At 39.0% G+C, this 14820-nt stretch overlaps 1 protein-coding gene across 3 annotated transcripts in view; it reads left to right on the top strand.

The window, feature by feature from the left end:
* The window catches only part of tango6 (transport and golgi organization 6 homolog (Drosophila)), an 86804-nt gene that overhangs the window by 54059 nt on the left and 17925 nt on the right, over positions 1-14820 (top strand). For 2 of the 3 annotated variants that reach the window (XM_060923796.1, XM_060923798.1), the window contains 2 exons: positions 6297-6354; positions 12294-12452. In XM_060923796.1, coding sequence (XP_060779779.1) covers positions 6297-6354; positions 12294-12452 — 217 coding nt within the window. The other variant, XM_060923797.1, reaches the window with a different exon arrangement.

The raw sequence follows: 14820 nt of genomic DNA, 5'->3' as shown, positions 1-14820 counted from the left end.
GAAAAGGTCACACCATTTCACGTCCTCTTGCTCTTGGTTGGGTGATGGAGGGAAAGATGCACCACAAATGTTTTATGAATGAGTGGAGATGTTTGGTGTGAAATACCCTGAAGCCATGATAGGGCCCACTGGGGATTGTTTGTGATCCTGTAACTAATCTAATATTCTGTGTGATGGGGTTCCCTGCTGTGGGTTCACAGTAGAGGTGTACTTCAGGACCCAACAGTTATGAGGTTTTTGTTTTGTTTGTTTGTTTTGTTTACTTTGTAGTGGGACAACATTTTTACGGAGTCCAGCAAATTCTTTATCTTGGTCAGCAGTGGCATAGCCAGGAATTACAATTCCAAATCAGAATAAGTTAGGACGGTATGTTGAAATTGAAACAAGACAATAATTTGTAAACAGCCGTTGACTTGTATTGCACTCACAATGATGCATCACGTTACTTAATGTTTTACCTCATGAATTTGTTTGTTTGTTTGTTTTCAGGAGAAACACATTTCAATTGTGATTCTTGCAACACATTTCAAAAAAAGTTGGGACAGTAAACCATTTACCACTCTATAATGTTGCCATTGCTTCTCACAACACTTAAAAGATGTTTAGGGATTGAAGACCCCAAGTGATGAAGCATTTCAGGTGTTATTTTGTCCCATTTTTTCCTGCAAACAGTTCTTAAGATGTGCCACAGTTTGGGGTCGTTGTCATCTTTTTCGTTTCAAAATTCACCACACATTCTCTATTGGGGACAGATGGGACAGGTACCCTCTTCTTCCACAGCCATGCCTTTGTAATGTGTGCAGAATGTGTTTTTGTATTGGCTTGTTGAAATCTCCCTGGAAAGCATTTTGTCTTGAAGGCAGTATATGTTGCTCCAAAATCTCAATGTACTTTTCTGCATTAATGCTGCCATAACCAAAGTATAAGTTACCTTTGCCAAGGGCACTGACACAACCCAATGCCATGATAGACCCTGGATTTTGGACTTGTTTCTGCTAGTGGTCTGGATGGTCCTTTTTGTTCTTGGTCCGGAACACAGTGTCCATTTTTTCCAAAAAAAAGAAAAATGGGATTACTGATTTGTCTGACCACAATACACTTTTCCACTGTGTGATGGTCCTAGATACCACTGAGCCTAGAAAACTTGACAGAGCTTCCTGACACAGTTAACATAAGGCTTCCTTTTTTGCGCAGTAAAAATTTTTAACTAGCATTTGTGGATGTAACTCTGTATTGTAGTGCTTGACAAAGGTTTGCCAAAGTAATCCCAAGCCCATGTGGCTATATCAGCTATAGATGAATGACTGTTCTTGATGCAGTGTCATCTGAGTGATCGGAGATGACAGGTGTTCAGCTTAGGCTTGCGCCCTTGCCTTATGCTCCTCAAAGACTAGGCCTTTCCTGGATGCTGATTTTGTACCAAATCATGATTACAATCAGCTGTTGACATCACCTGTTTTAAATCACATTTATTATTTAATTGTTTTATCTCATTACCAGACTTAAACTGCCCGGTGCCAATTTTTGTTGGAATGTGTTGTAGGCCTGAAATGCAGGAATTGATGTATATTAACAAATGAAATGAAGTTGACCAGACAAAATATGATGCATCTTAGGTTCCTACTGTCTGCAATGAAATACAAGTCAAAGTACATTTAGAAATCACTGCTTTATTTATATATACAGTACTGTGCAAAAGTCTTCAGCAAATGAAAAGAAATGCTGTAGACCAAAAATGGCTTAAAAATAATGAAATGAAATGCTTCAGCATTAAAAAAAATACTATGAACAGCAGTAAGCCATAATAAATGAAACAAAGTCAATATTTGGTGTGAGACGACCCTTTGCTTTAAAAAATAAATAAATACAGTACACACACACACACACACACACACACACACACACACACACACACATATTAGTCGTCTCAGGTACAGTTGGTGCAATTTTATAAGGAAATGAGCTGTAGGTTTTACTGAGTATCTTGCAGAACCAGCCATAGTTCTTCTGGACACTTTGTCACACTTGCGTTTTAATTTTGCAGCAAAACCCAGAAGTCTTCATTGTTTTCTTTTTTTAATCTGAAACGTGGTCTCCTATGCTGCTCAGATACAAACTTTTTTTTCAGTGACATTTAATTTTGTGCTGAAAAACAAACATTTGGAACTCAAAAATGTTTTTGTACTGACTCGATAATATAGACATCATAAAATGGAACTCTATAACAAAGTTGGTATGAGAAAAATAGGGTGCCTAAGACTTTTGCACAGTACTGTGTGTGTATGTATGTGATACACATTCGTTTTTATACACAGAGTACTCAGTGTAAATGAGTACACCCCCTTTGAAAAGTAACATTTTAAACAATATCTCCGTGAACACAAACAATTTCCAAAATGTTGACAAGACAAAGTTTAATATAACATCTGTTTAACTTATAACGTGAAAGTAAGGTTAATAATATAACTTAGATTACACATTTTTTCAGTTTTACTCAAATTAGGGTGGTGCAAAAATGAGTACACCCCACAACAAAAACTACATCATCTAGTACTAGTGGCCTCCATGATTTTTAATGACAGCACCAAGTCTTCTAGGCATGGAATGAACAAGTTGGTGACATTTTGCAACATCAATCTTTTTCCATTCTTCAACAATGACCTCTTTTAGTGACTGGATGCTGGATGGAGAGTGATGCTCAACTTGTCTCTTCAGAATTCCCCAAAGAAAATAATTTCTTTCCACCACAAAGGTGAAGGCTACAAGAAGATCAGCAAAGCTTTACTTATCAGTCAGAATACTGTAGCAAAAGTGGTACAAAAATTTAAGAAAGATGGAACTGCAACCGTCTCACAGAGACGTCCAGGTCGTCCACGGAAGTTAACACCTCGACAGGAGCGTCTTCTGATGAGAAGGGTTGAAGAAAATCGGCATGCAAGTTCACTGCAGTTATCTAAAGAAGTAGAAAGCCAAACTGGGGTGACTATTTCCCGTGACACAATACGGCGTACACTGCAGAGGAATGGCATGCATGGATGCCATTCACGAAAGAAGCCTCTCTTAAAGCCCAGGCACAAAAAAGCCCGCCTAGAGTTTGCCAGGGCCCATGCTGACAAAGATGAAGACTACTGGGACTCTATACTCTGGAGTGATGGGACCAAGATAAATGTTTTAGGAACTGATGGCTTCAAAACTGCATGGCGTCGCAAAGGTGAGGAATACAAAGAAAACTGCATGGTGCCTACAGTGAAACATGGTGGTGGCAGTGTCCTTATGTGGGGCTGCATGAGTGCTGCTGGTGTCGGGGAGCTGCATTTCATTGATGGCATCATGAATTCACAGATGTATTGCTCTATACTGAAAGAGAAGATGCTACCATCACTCTGTGCCCTTGGTCGTTGTGCACTTTTCCAACATGACTAAACACACATCTAAGGCCACTGTTGGATTTCTGAAGAAGAACAGGGTGAAAGTGATTCAGTGGCCAAGTATGTCTCCTGATCTGAACCCAATCGAACACCTATGGGGAATTCTGAAGAGACAAGTTGAGCATCACTCTCCATCCAGCATCCAGTCACTAAAAGAGGTCATTGTTGAAGAATGGAAAAAGATTGATGTTGCAAAATGTCGCCAACTTGTTCATTCCATGCCTAGAAGACTTGGTGCTGTCATTAAAAATCATGGAGGCCATACAAAGTACTAGAGGTAGTAGTTTTTGTTGTGGGGTGTACTCGTTTTTTCACCACCCGAATTTGAGTAAAACTGAAAAATGTGTAATCTAAGTTTATATTATTAACGTTACTTTCCCGTTATAAGTTAAACAGATGTTATATTAAACTTTATCTTGTCAACATTTTGGAAATTGTTTGTGTTCATTGAGATATTGTTTAAAATGTTACTTTTCAAAGGGGGTGCACTCATTTATGCTGAGGTGTGTGTGTGTGTGTACAGAGCTCTGGAAAAAATTAAGAAACCACTTCAATTTTTTTTCTTGTATTGCAGCCATTTCATTCCAGTGTCTGTGCTGGAATTCCAATACAAGCACACATCATTACTTAATGAGGTACTATTTAGGTGATCACCTGATCCAAATCTTATTTAATGAGGAAAAGTATAAAAACCACTGCTGTGGTCATCACTATCCTCTTGCAATAAGACCAGTTTGGATGTCAAAAACAGTTCTAGTAGTACCTGAATTTAATTAGAAGACAAAAATATCTATTCATCATGCCAAATGAGTTAAAAAGAAAAGTTTTGAGTGAGAAAAAGAAGGGTTCAGTTCTAGCTTTACTGGCAGAGAGATACAGTGAGCATCAGCTTGCTTCCATCCTCAAAATTTCCAAGACAGCAGTTCATAAGAACAAGGTCAAGCAGCAGACATTACAGACGACAAAGTTACAGATTGGCAGAGGGTGAAAACGACTCTCCACTGACCGGGATGATTGTCAACTCCTTCAAATATCACTCAACATCTGTAGGGTGACATCAAGTGACCTACAAAAAGAATGACAAATAGCAGCTGGGATTAAGGGCACGGCAAGGATGGTTTGAAACAGACTCCTCTGGTCGGGTTGAAGTCATGCAAAGTGGAAAAAAAGCCCTTCATCAGTGAGAAGCAAAGATGAGCCAGGCTGAGGTTTGCTAAAGACCATAAGTATTTGACCATAGAGGACTGGAGTAAAGTCATCTTTTCTGATGAGTTCAATTTTTAGCTTTTCCCATCACCTGGTCATCTGATGGTTAGATGGAGACCTGGAGAGACCTGCAAGCCAGTGTCTCGCACCCATTATGAAATTTGGTGGAGGATTGGTGATGATCTGGGGTGCTTCAGCAAGGCTGGAATGGGGCAGATTTTTGTTTGCGAAGGACACATGAGTCAAGCTATGTACAAGGTTATCCTGGAAGAAAACTTGCTTCCTTCTGCTCTGACAATGTTTCCTAACTTTGCAGATTGGGTTTTCTAGCAGGACAATGCTCCATGCCACACAGCCAGGTCAATCAAGGTGTGGATGGAGGACCACAAGATCAAGACCCTGTCATGGCCAGCCCAATCTCCAGACCTGGACCCCATAGAAAACCTCTGGAATGTGATCAAGAGGAAGATGGTCACAAGCCATCAAACAAAGCTGAGCTGATTGAATGAATTTTTGTGCCAGGAGTAGCATAAAGTCACCCAAGAGTAATGTGAAAGACTGGTGGAGAGCATGCCAAGACGCATGAAAGCTGTGATTTAAATGTCAGGGTCATTCCACCAAATATTGATTTCTGAACTGATCCTGTGTTCAAAAATTAGTATTGCGTTGTTTAAAATTGAATATGATCTTGATTTCTATGCATTATTCAAGGTCTGAAAACACTTCATCTTTTTTGCTATTTTGACCAATTGTCATTTTCTGCAATTAGATGCTCTGACAATATTTTTTGATGTGGAATTTGGGGGAAATGTCAGTAGTTTATGGAATAAAATTAAAAATGTTCATGTTAATCAAAACACATACCTATAAATAGTAAAGCCAGAGAAAGTGATAATTTTGCAGTGGTCTCTTAATTTTTTCCAGAGCTGAACATTCAAATTCATGGTTGGTGTAAAATGATCATGTAATAGACAAAAATATAATAGTGGGAATTGGTATTAGTTGTAAAAGAGTATGTTCATGCATTGTTAAGTCAAGTCAAAGTCCCTCTCACGCCAGAATCTGGTCTTCCCAGGCAGTCTCCTGTCCCAGTACTAACCAACTCTTTAAGGCATATGGGTGTGGCGCTGATCTCGGTTTCGATAGCCCTCGGCCTCTCACCTATACAGCTAGGCTTACAGTGGGGGGGCTAGTCCTCTGGTAATCACGGGAGTTTGACTTCCCTACTTGCATCTGTATTGCAGCGTGCCTTGCCAGACAGTAGTAGGTACCATTTTTATGACGGTCTTTGGTATGATCCAACCGCGAGCAGAACTCTCGATCTCCCGGTTGAGAGGTGGACACGCTAACCACTAGGCCAACTCGTGGTCTTTGTGCATTGTACAGTTTCATAAATTAAAGAGTTACTTTAGAATTCTACACAATGGCAAAGCTGAGCTCTGGATTCAAACTGATTTCTAATCTTCAATAACCTCAAGCCATAAAAAAGCAATTATAGCCAGTTCAGTGGATTTAATTTGTATTCATTACTGGGTTTACATTAAATATGTACTGAAATTTGGGCTCGTCCCTTACTCAAGTGTTGTATGGGTAATTAGACAAGTCATTACTTTCAGTTAATTTTGCCACAGTGTTTAGTGATGCTTTGTCTGCACTTTCCAGATATTTTTGGAGAACTTGGAGCATGAAGACTCATTTGTGTACCTTTCAGCTATTCAAGGTATGGGGGTCTGATTTTAAGTGAAAATGGCTTGGGATAATTCGAGATTTATCTAATGCAGATAAGACTGATGTTGATAAGTCGATCAATGTAATATAACTTGAAGCTAATGCACTATAAAAATACAGTATCTTGCTTCCCAAATATCTTTTATACACAACTGTGAGAGAGATGCTTGGGTTACTTGAGCTACAGCTTAAAGGTAGACAGCCTTTCAGATTTTTCAAGTTTAGGTCATAAAACGAATTTTCCTTGACACCCAATTATGTTTCTTTAGTAGACCGAAAGCTACTGAATTCGAATCACAGTCTTCCAATTTTATTATTATTATTTTTTTAAATAGAACAGTTAATGAATTTAGGGCCATGTGGCCCTAAATTCTCCGCTATTTTTTTTTCTTCACCATGACCCAGTTCAAGATACTACATCATGCATCACGTGGTGGGCTTTCCCCGTTCACGCAAGGCATTGTGGGATACAAATTTGAAATAGGAGAGAAAAATGGAGGACGTGAGTGTGCAAATGAAACGTGAAAGACCGACTACAGCAATGGAAAACAAGAAGAAAAGACGTTATGTTGCGTTACGTTCTAAAAGGACAAGGAAAAGAAGGTGGTAAATCTGCGCATGCGCACACGGACTTCCTCTGTCTCCTTGACTGCGTGAAGCGAGCAACTTCATGCACGTTATTTGCTTTGGAATCCCCTAAAATTAAATAACTTTCCAGCCACAGAATGGCTTGGGCTGGGGTTTTTTTTGTTGTTGTTTTTGTTTTTTAGATATTACAGAAATAAACATATTTCACAATGACCAAATTTCAGAGGGATCTAAATTTCACCGATTTTATGAAATCGAAAGGCCGTCTAGCTTTAACGCACGACATTTAGTAGTTATCAGAGTCAGAAATAAAGGCATATCAGTCTCACATGTTCACTCTTAAGTAGCGAGTCGCTTGTCCATTTTTGCTAAGCTTGTCTGAGCAAAGCATTGAGAGTGAAAAAATTAGATATAATGAACTTTCCTTATTCAGCTGTGTATTCAACTCTGAATGTTACTTATTAATCAAATATATTTAATTTATTAATGAATTATAGCGTGGCAAATTAATGTAGGATTTTATCACACTAACATGAAACACCAGACTCCCACTAAAGCCATCTTAATATCTAAATGACTAAATATTGATTTTCCTACTTATTTATTCAGTAGAGGCTTTCATGGATTAATCATTCATATCTCAGATATAGTCAGAAACTGTAGGGTGTATTTGATAATGCATAATACCATCATTGTAGCACACTACTAATCTATATGCGGCACCACTGACCTCTAAATCTTACTGAGACAAATAAGAGAACAAAATTTAAAAATAGTGTTACTTTTACAAGACCTATTGTCCATAGTGTTGTACGTAAGAAGGTTATTGCTTAGGTGAGGAGTTTTATTTTTAAACTGATCAGCTAAACTTGAACACACAGTGCTATTTATTAATGTGAATAACAACCTCAGCTGTATTTGAGAGGACCCCGGGGACCACGTTTTTTAACCTCAGCTGAAGAATTTTTTTTTTTACACATTTCAGCATTTCTGATATTAAGTCCTAGAGACAGAAAAAGGTGTTTTCCTTTGCTGCCCTACAAAACCAAACCACAGCAACTACACTAGCGGGGAGGATGGCTCCCACTTTCCTGTGTCCAAGAAGATTATGGGCTTTGCTCTTTTACAATATATGTTCATGGAGATGTTGTTATACCTCTGGTAATGATGTGATCTGTGGCCCAAAGGACTATATAGTTATACTGCCACAATTCAGCTAGTGGGCCCCCCCCAGTATGAAGAACACTGTTTTATTTTTTTTTATATTTGGTGTTTTTACTTCTTGTGTTGTAGTCAAGTCACTAAACCTCAAGTCCAGTCTCAAGTCCCCACTGTTCAAGTCCGAGTCAAGTCCAAGTCATTCAAGAAAATTTCAAGTTGAGTCTGAGTCGAATCCACTACTGATTCGAGTCCAAGACTCCAACCGCACCATTTGACGGTGGCCGTTTTAGCGCCATTAACATTAGTTTGTTCCTGAACATGACGTATGAACAGGTGAATGTGCGTTCTCTTTGTCAGGGAGTGCGGCGTATTCTGTCAGAGATGGTTGAGAGACGGATGTAAGTGCAGAAGGTGTGTTTATTAATACAAGTGAAGACTGGTAAACAATCCAAAATGGCAGGCAAAATCGTGAAACAGGTCGAGTGAGGCACAAACAGGTTATTGTAGACTTGGCAGAATCAAAGACGAGAAACAGGAAATCAGGGATCAGGAAACCAAACAAGGAAATAAGGCTCCGTAATGTGTCAGCAATGAAACTCAATATTTCGCAAAGTAAGTGCGTTTTCACAGTTTTATATAGGCGTGCTGATTGCACCTTAATCCTGTGTAGGTGTGAGTCGTTTACGGCACGCGCGTGCTGTCTGGAGCGTGCCCAAGAGTCTATCTGATGCACGCACCAAGGCGTGCAGGTGTCTGCTTGAGAGTCTGCTTGGCGCACAGGCTGTCCGGAGTCTATCTGATGCATGCACCAAGGCGAATGGCAAATTATTACGGCATGCTACAAAAAATAAAGAAAAAAATCTGAGTCCTTGTCTCCAATTGACAAGCCCTAATGCAGTTAATGCATGAGTCCGAGTCCAAGTCAAGTCACGAGTCCTTAAAATTAGGGCACGAGTCGGAATCGAGTCCGAGTCCTGGACTCGAGTACTACAAGCCTGTTTACTTCCATTAGAAATCATACTTCTCCCATAATTTGTGTTACACAAAACCAGCATTAATTATAATGGCAGCTTTTTACTACTGGAAGTGTGTTGAAGCACTTTGGATAAATTGTGAAGAGTATGAATTTTAAGAGCTTAGCGAACACTGCTAATACTGTCAACTAGCTAGTTACAGTGCCTTGCAAAAGTATTCATACCCCTTGAACTTTTTCACATTTTTCCACCTTACAACCACAAACTTAAAAGTTTTTTTATTGAGATTTTATGTGATAGACCAACACAGAGTAGCACATAATTGTGAAGTGAAACGGAAATGATAAATGGTCTTCAAAATTTTAAACAAATTAAAAATCTGAAAAATGTGGTGTGCATTAGTATTAAGCCCCCTGTACTCTGATACCTCTAAATACAATCCAGTGCAATCAATTGCCTTCAGAAGTCATCTAATTAGCTAATAGAGTCCTACTGTGTGTAATTTACTCTCAGCATAAATGCACTTATTCTGTGAAGGCCTCAGTGGTTTGTTAGAGAACACTGAAGAACAAACAGCATCATGAAGACCAAAGAACTCACCAGACAGGTCAGGGATAAAGTTTTGGAGAAGTTTAAAGCAGGGTTAGGTTATAAAAAAATATCCCAAACTCTGAACATCTCAAGAAGCACTGTTCAATCCATCATTCAAAAATGGAAAAAGTATGGCATAACTGCAAACCTACCAAGACATGGCTGTCCACCTAAACTGACAGAGCGAGCAAGGAGAGCACTGGTCAGAGAAGCAGCCAAGAGGCCCATGATCACTCTGGAGGAGCTGCAGAAATCCACAGCTCAGGTGGGAGAATCTGTGCACAGGACAATTATAAGTCGTACACTCCACAAATCTGGCCTTTTTGGAAGAGTGACAAGAAGAAAGCCATTGTTGAAAGACAGGCATAAGAAGCCATGTAGGGGACACAGCAAACATGTGGAAGAAGGTGCTTTGGTTAGATGAGACCAAAGTTGAACTTTTTGGCCTAAATGCAAAGGGCTATGTGTGGCGGAAAACTAACACTGCTCATCACCCTGCACACACCATCCCCACTGTGAAACATGGTGGTGGCAGCATCATGCTATGAGGACGCTTTTCTTCAGCAGGGACAGGGAAGCTGGTCAGAGTTGATGGGAAGATGGATGGAGCTAAATACAGGGCAATCCTGGAAGAAAACCTGTTGGAGGCTGCAAAAGACTTGAGACTGGGAAGGAGATTCACCTTCCAGCAAGACAATGACCCTAAACATACAGCCAGAGCTACAATGGAATGGTTTAGATCAAAGAATATTCATGTGTTAGAATGACCCAGTCAAAGTCCAGACCTAAATCCCATTGAGCATCTGTGGCAAGACTTGAAAATTGCTGTTCACAGACGCTCTCCATCCAATCTGGCTGAGCTTGAGCTATTTTGCAAAGAAGAATGGGCAAAAATTTCAGTGTCTAGATGTGCAAAGCTGGTAGAGACATACCACAAAAGACTTGCAGCTGTAATTGCAGCAAAAGGTGGCTCTACAAAGTATTGACACAGGGGGGCTGAATACTAATGCACACCACATTTTTCAGATTTTTATTTGTTTAAAATTTTGAAGACCATTTATCATTTTCGTTTCACTTCACAATTATGTGCTACTCTGTGTTGGTCTATCACATAAAATCTCAATAAAAAACTTTTAAGTTCGTGGTTGTAAGGTGGAAAAATGTGAAAAAGTTCAAGGGGTATGAATACTTTTGCAAGGCACTGTAACATGAGGTAACCTGACCAGAATTTCTGAGTTTTTAATCCATACAAATAAATAATATTGGCTGTTGTTCACTGGTATATCAAATATATTCCCTTCAACTAGCATGATATTGAACAAGTCGAAGCCGAGTTCAGTATCATGCTAGCTGAATGGAATATATCTGATATACCACGAAAAAAGCCGGCTAATATTATTATTACACATACACATTCCTTTCGGGTGTTCAACACGTCTTTCAAAATTCTCTCAAAATCTCTCGTATTTAATGACACAAACCTGGCGACCATGTTTGTTTACAAATTGCCACAGTCGCTCGCTAGTGTGGAAGTTTTATGTCTGTGACATGATGTCATGTTGTCTTGACAACCATGTAATATCGTAAACCATATTCAGCGTTCATTCTCCATTGGGTAGAGTGATGTAATACACGTAGGATAAGCGATATGCTAACAATATTGCATGCTGTCAAACCAAATGAAGGAAACCCACTAGAAAGGAATAGAATACATTGTTTTTATTCCATTGAAAAAGTGTCCTGTATGTATAATAATAGCTTATAAGTTTAATCCTGGATGCTGTTTCCTGTATAGTAAGTAAGCCAGACATTGTTTTAGTGAAATTCACTAAAGGAGACACCGAACACTTAAATTATCAGAATACCATAATGGGCATAGTGCTAATTTTGATTGTTTGTTTGAGTTTGGCATATTTGTTTATACAATATTGCAGAATAAATAATTTTATTACTAGGGTAGGTAGTAAAACAATTCAGCATGACACATAAATTCTAAATAAATTTTAAATATTATAGTAATTCATAATCAATAATTAGTAGTTAGTATGTTATTAATGTTGGGTTTTTCTGTAAGAAAATAGTCAACATGGTCAACATTGACCATATCTGAACACAATTAATTTAATTCATCATTCAGCGAAATCAGTAATTAGGTGTATATGTGTCGTCTGAATTCCACCAAAGCAATGTATATTACTAAGCTAATGTTCAATACATTTTTATTTATAGATTTTGGGGTGTTAAATATTCAAAGTTCAACAAAATAAGTCAAAGTAATAGGGATGATAATTTGAAATAAGTCAATATAGTGTAAGATTAAATTAAAATAATGACCACACTTTTTTTTTTTCACATTTTGCAGTTCAAGACTTCTGTAGTAATATTTCCTGCTAGTTGCATTTTATTAGCTATATCTTCTCTACAGAGCAAATTTCAATGTCGTTATTTTGTCACAGGTAAAACAGATTTATTAAGATTACAGTAATAATTTTTATTTCAAATAATAACTTGATTTTCATCAGATTTTTAGTAAAAATGTTTTGTCTTTCGACAGCAGTATGGGGATCTGAAAGCCCGAATGAACACCTATTGTGTGTGTGTGTGTGTGGGTGTGTAGGCCTGGTCCTGTTGGCTGACTCATTTCCTGAGCAGATCCTGCAGCGGCTGTTGGCCGAATATCAGCCAGTTCCAAATGCAGCTTCCTCCAGCAGGGGGCGATGTCTGGAGACACGCCTAAAGGTGGGGGAGGCTCTGATGAGAGCTAGTCGAGCCATGGGTGGGTACAATTTGTAATCCATTTTTTGTCTGTCTCTCTGATCTATGAGCCGTTTCACATCCTCTCTGCCTTTCTCTTTTTAAAGCAGAGTTGATTAGATACTTTAATTATTAATTTTTAATTCAGAGCTGAATCTTATTTTCTTAAGTCCCCGCTCCATTCTTCTGGTCTGTTCCAGATTTTGGGTAGTGCAGTGTTCCTGGCAGAAGCACGGGGTTATTCTTTGTGTCTGTGTTATTCAGCCTGGGCCTGGGTGTCTCAGTTTGGCACTGTTCCTCACATCTAACAGAACCTGCTCTCAAAAGGTCCAACAGCTGCTTCGTTCCGTCTCCAAAAACACACATTGTGACTGCCCCCGTCAGCTTCCTTGCACTGCACCTGCAACCCAAAGTTGTCTCACTCCTTCCATGCCACTCTTAAACTCTGTTGCTTCTGGCATGATGTAACTAAATAGTAAGAATTATCTAAGGAGCTTAAGGTTTCTGTCTTCATTTATATTAACATAACGTATAACATATGGTTGCTGAATATCAAAGCCTGAAGCTGCTGTTTCAGTACTTTCCAATCTTGTGTCTTGAACTTACTTTGTACATTTGGTTAATTAATAGGCTCAAACAGATGCTCGTGCTGACTTTAATATTTCAAACACATGCATCAAATAGGGTCCTTTTCACATGACTGTTTTTGAAGGTTACATTCTTTTTTCAACAGAGACTTTGTAGAGACTCGGACCCACTGGACCCGTCCGTATTTAATACTGAATTATGATTGGCTCATACTAATGGAGACGATAGAAAGCAGTACCAGCCATCTATTTCCACCTATATGGTGGAAAATATAATGCTTAAAAAGAACGCACATTTAAAAAAAAATCCATTGCTTTCCTTTTCTCCAAATTGCACAGAGTGACCCAAAAGGTACCATTTTAGCCATTTACTCATGCATAAGGTATGTGATTAAGTCACTCTCATACTTTCACACAAAGATGGAGAGAAATTGTGGCCTCTGAGCTGTGTTTATTTTCTCAGTCCCTTGGCTGTGTTGTGGGACAGAAAAACGGAAAAGTGTGCACTGCAAAACTGTTAAAGTAGAACAACTGTTTATATGGGATACTGGAAAATATGCTATTCCAGGCCATGAGCTGGTAAAAATTCTTCTTCTCCTGCTTCTCCTCCAGGATGACTGGCCAAATGCTAGGGATCCAGTCCATCTGATACGCAAGTGCAAGAGAATTGGCATGGCCAAAAGAAAGAATTACAGTGCTGATGTCCCTGAGTAAAACTTTGGTGTCTTGTATTCCTGTTCACCAAGAGGAGATTGATTTACACTTAATGATGAATGACTAAAGTAGGTCTATGGCAAACAGTTTTTTCCCGGGAGGCGGGCTACTACTCTTACATATTTTTCCAGTCAATCTGAACCAAACAAAAGTTACCCATCAACTCATTACATTCATTCACCAGCTGATATCAAAAATGCCAAACAGGAACCCAGACTATACATCAGCACTGGTATGGCATATTGACACTAGACTTGGTCAGTGGATTTAGGAGCACACCTTATCTCCTAGAATAGTTGCATCATTTGATCACCTGGGGCACTAGAATTAAAATATTGCCAAAATGCTTATAAAATCTGAACCACTTGCCATAAATCTATGATTCTTTGTTATCTGGTTCCTTTTGATTATTTTCATACAGGATGAATTTGCTACTCTGCTTCTGACTACAAACCTTCTGTCTTTCCTGTGATACCAAGAGAGTACCAATGGACACGTGGGTTCTTTGGTTAAAAATAAAAATGGGGCGGCGGCGTGGCTCAGTTGGATAAGGCGCCATACCATAAATCCGGGGCCCCGGGTTCGATTCTGACCTGAGGTCATTTCCCGATCCCTCCCCGTCTCTCTCTCCCGCTCATTTCCTGTCTCTACACTGTCCTATCCAATAAAGGTGGAAAAAGCCCCAAAAAAAATCTTAAAAAAAAAAAAAAAAATGGGGCACTCTTGGGAACAGAAAGTGAGACCATATCTCAGTAACACTATTGGGGATTCACACCAAATTCTGGATATTTTTTTTGACTGTGCAAACTAATACTACCCATGGACTTTCATGTTCTTTTTCTTTTGTGCATTATTATTATTATTATTGTTGTTGTTGTTGTTATTATAATTATTATTATTATCTCACATCTAGCTTTTTTTTTTAATCATCATTAATTCATTCATCTTCAGTAACTGCTTCATCCTGGTTAGGGTTTCACTGGCTCCGGAGCCAATCTGGAACCAGACAAAGGAGATTAAATCTTCACACCTGCATCTCCACAGGTGGCACGGTGGTGTAGTGGTTAGCACTGTCGCCTCACAGCAAGA

Source organism: Neoarius graeffei, chromosome 6 (genome assembly GCF_027579695.1).
Source record: "Neoarius graeffei isolate fNeoGra1 chromosome 6, fNeoGra1.pri, whole genome shotgun sequence".
Taxonomy (NCBI): Eukaryota; Metazoa; Chordata; class Actinopteri; order Siluriformes; family Ariidae; genus Neoarius; species Neoarius graeffei.
This window is presented reverse-complemented; position numbering and strand designations above follow the sequence as displayed.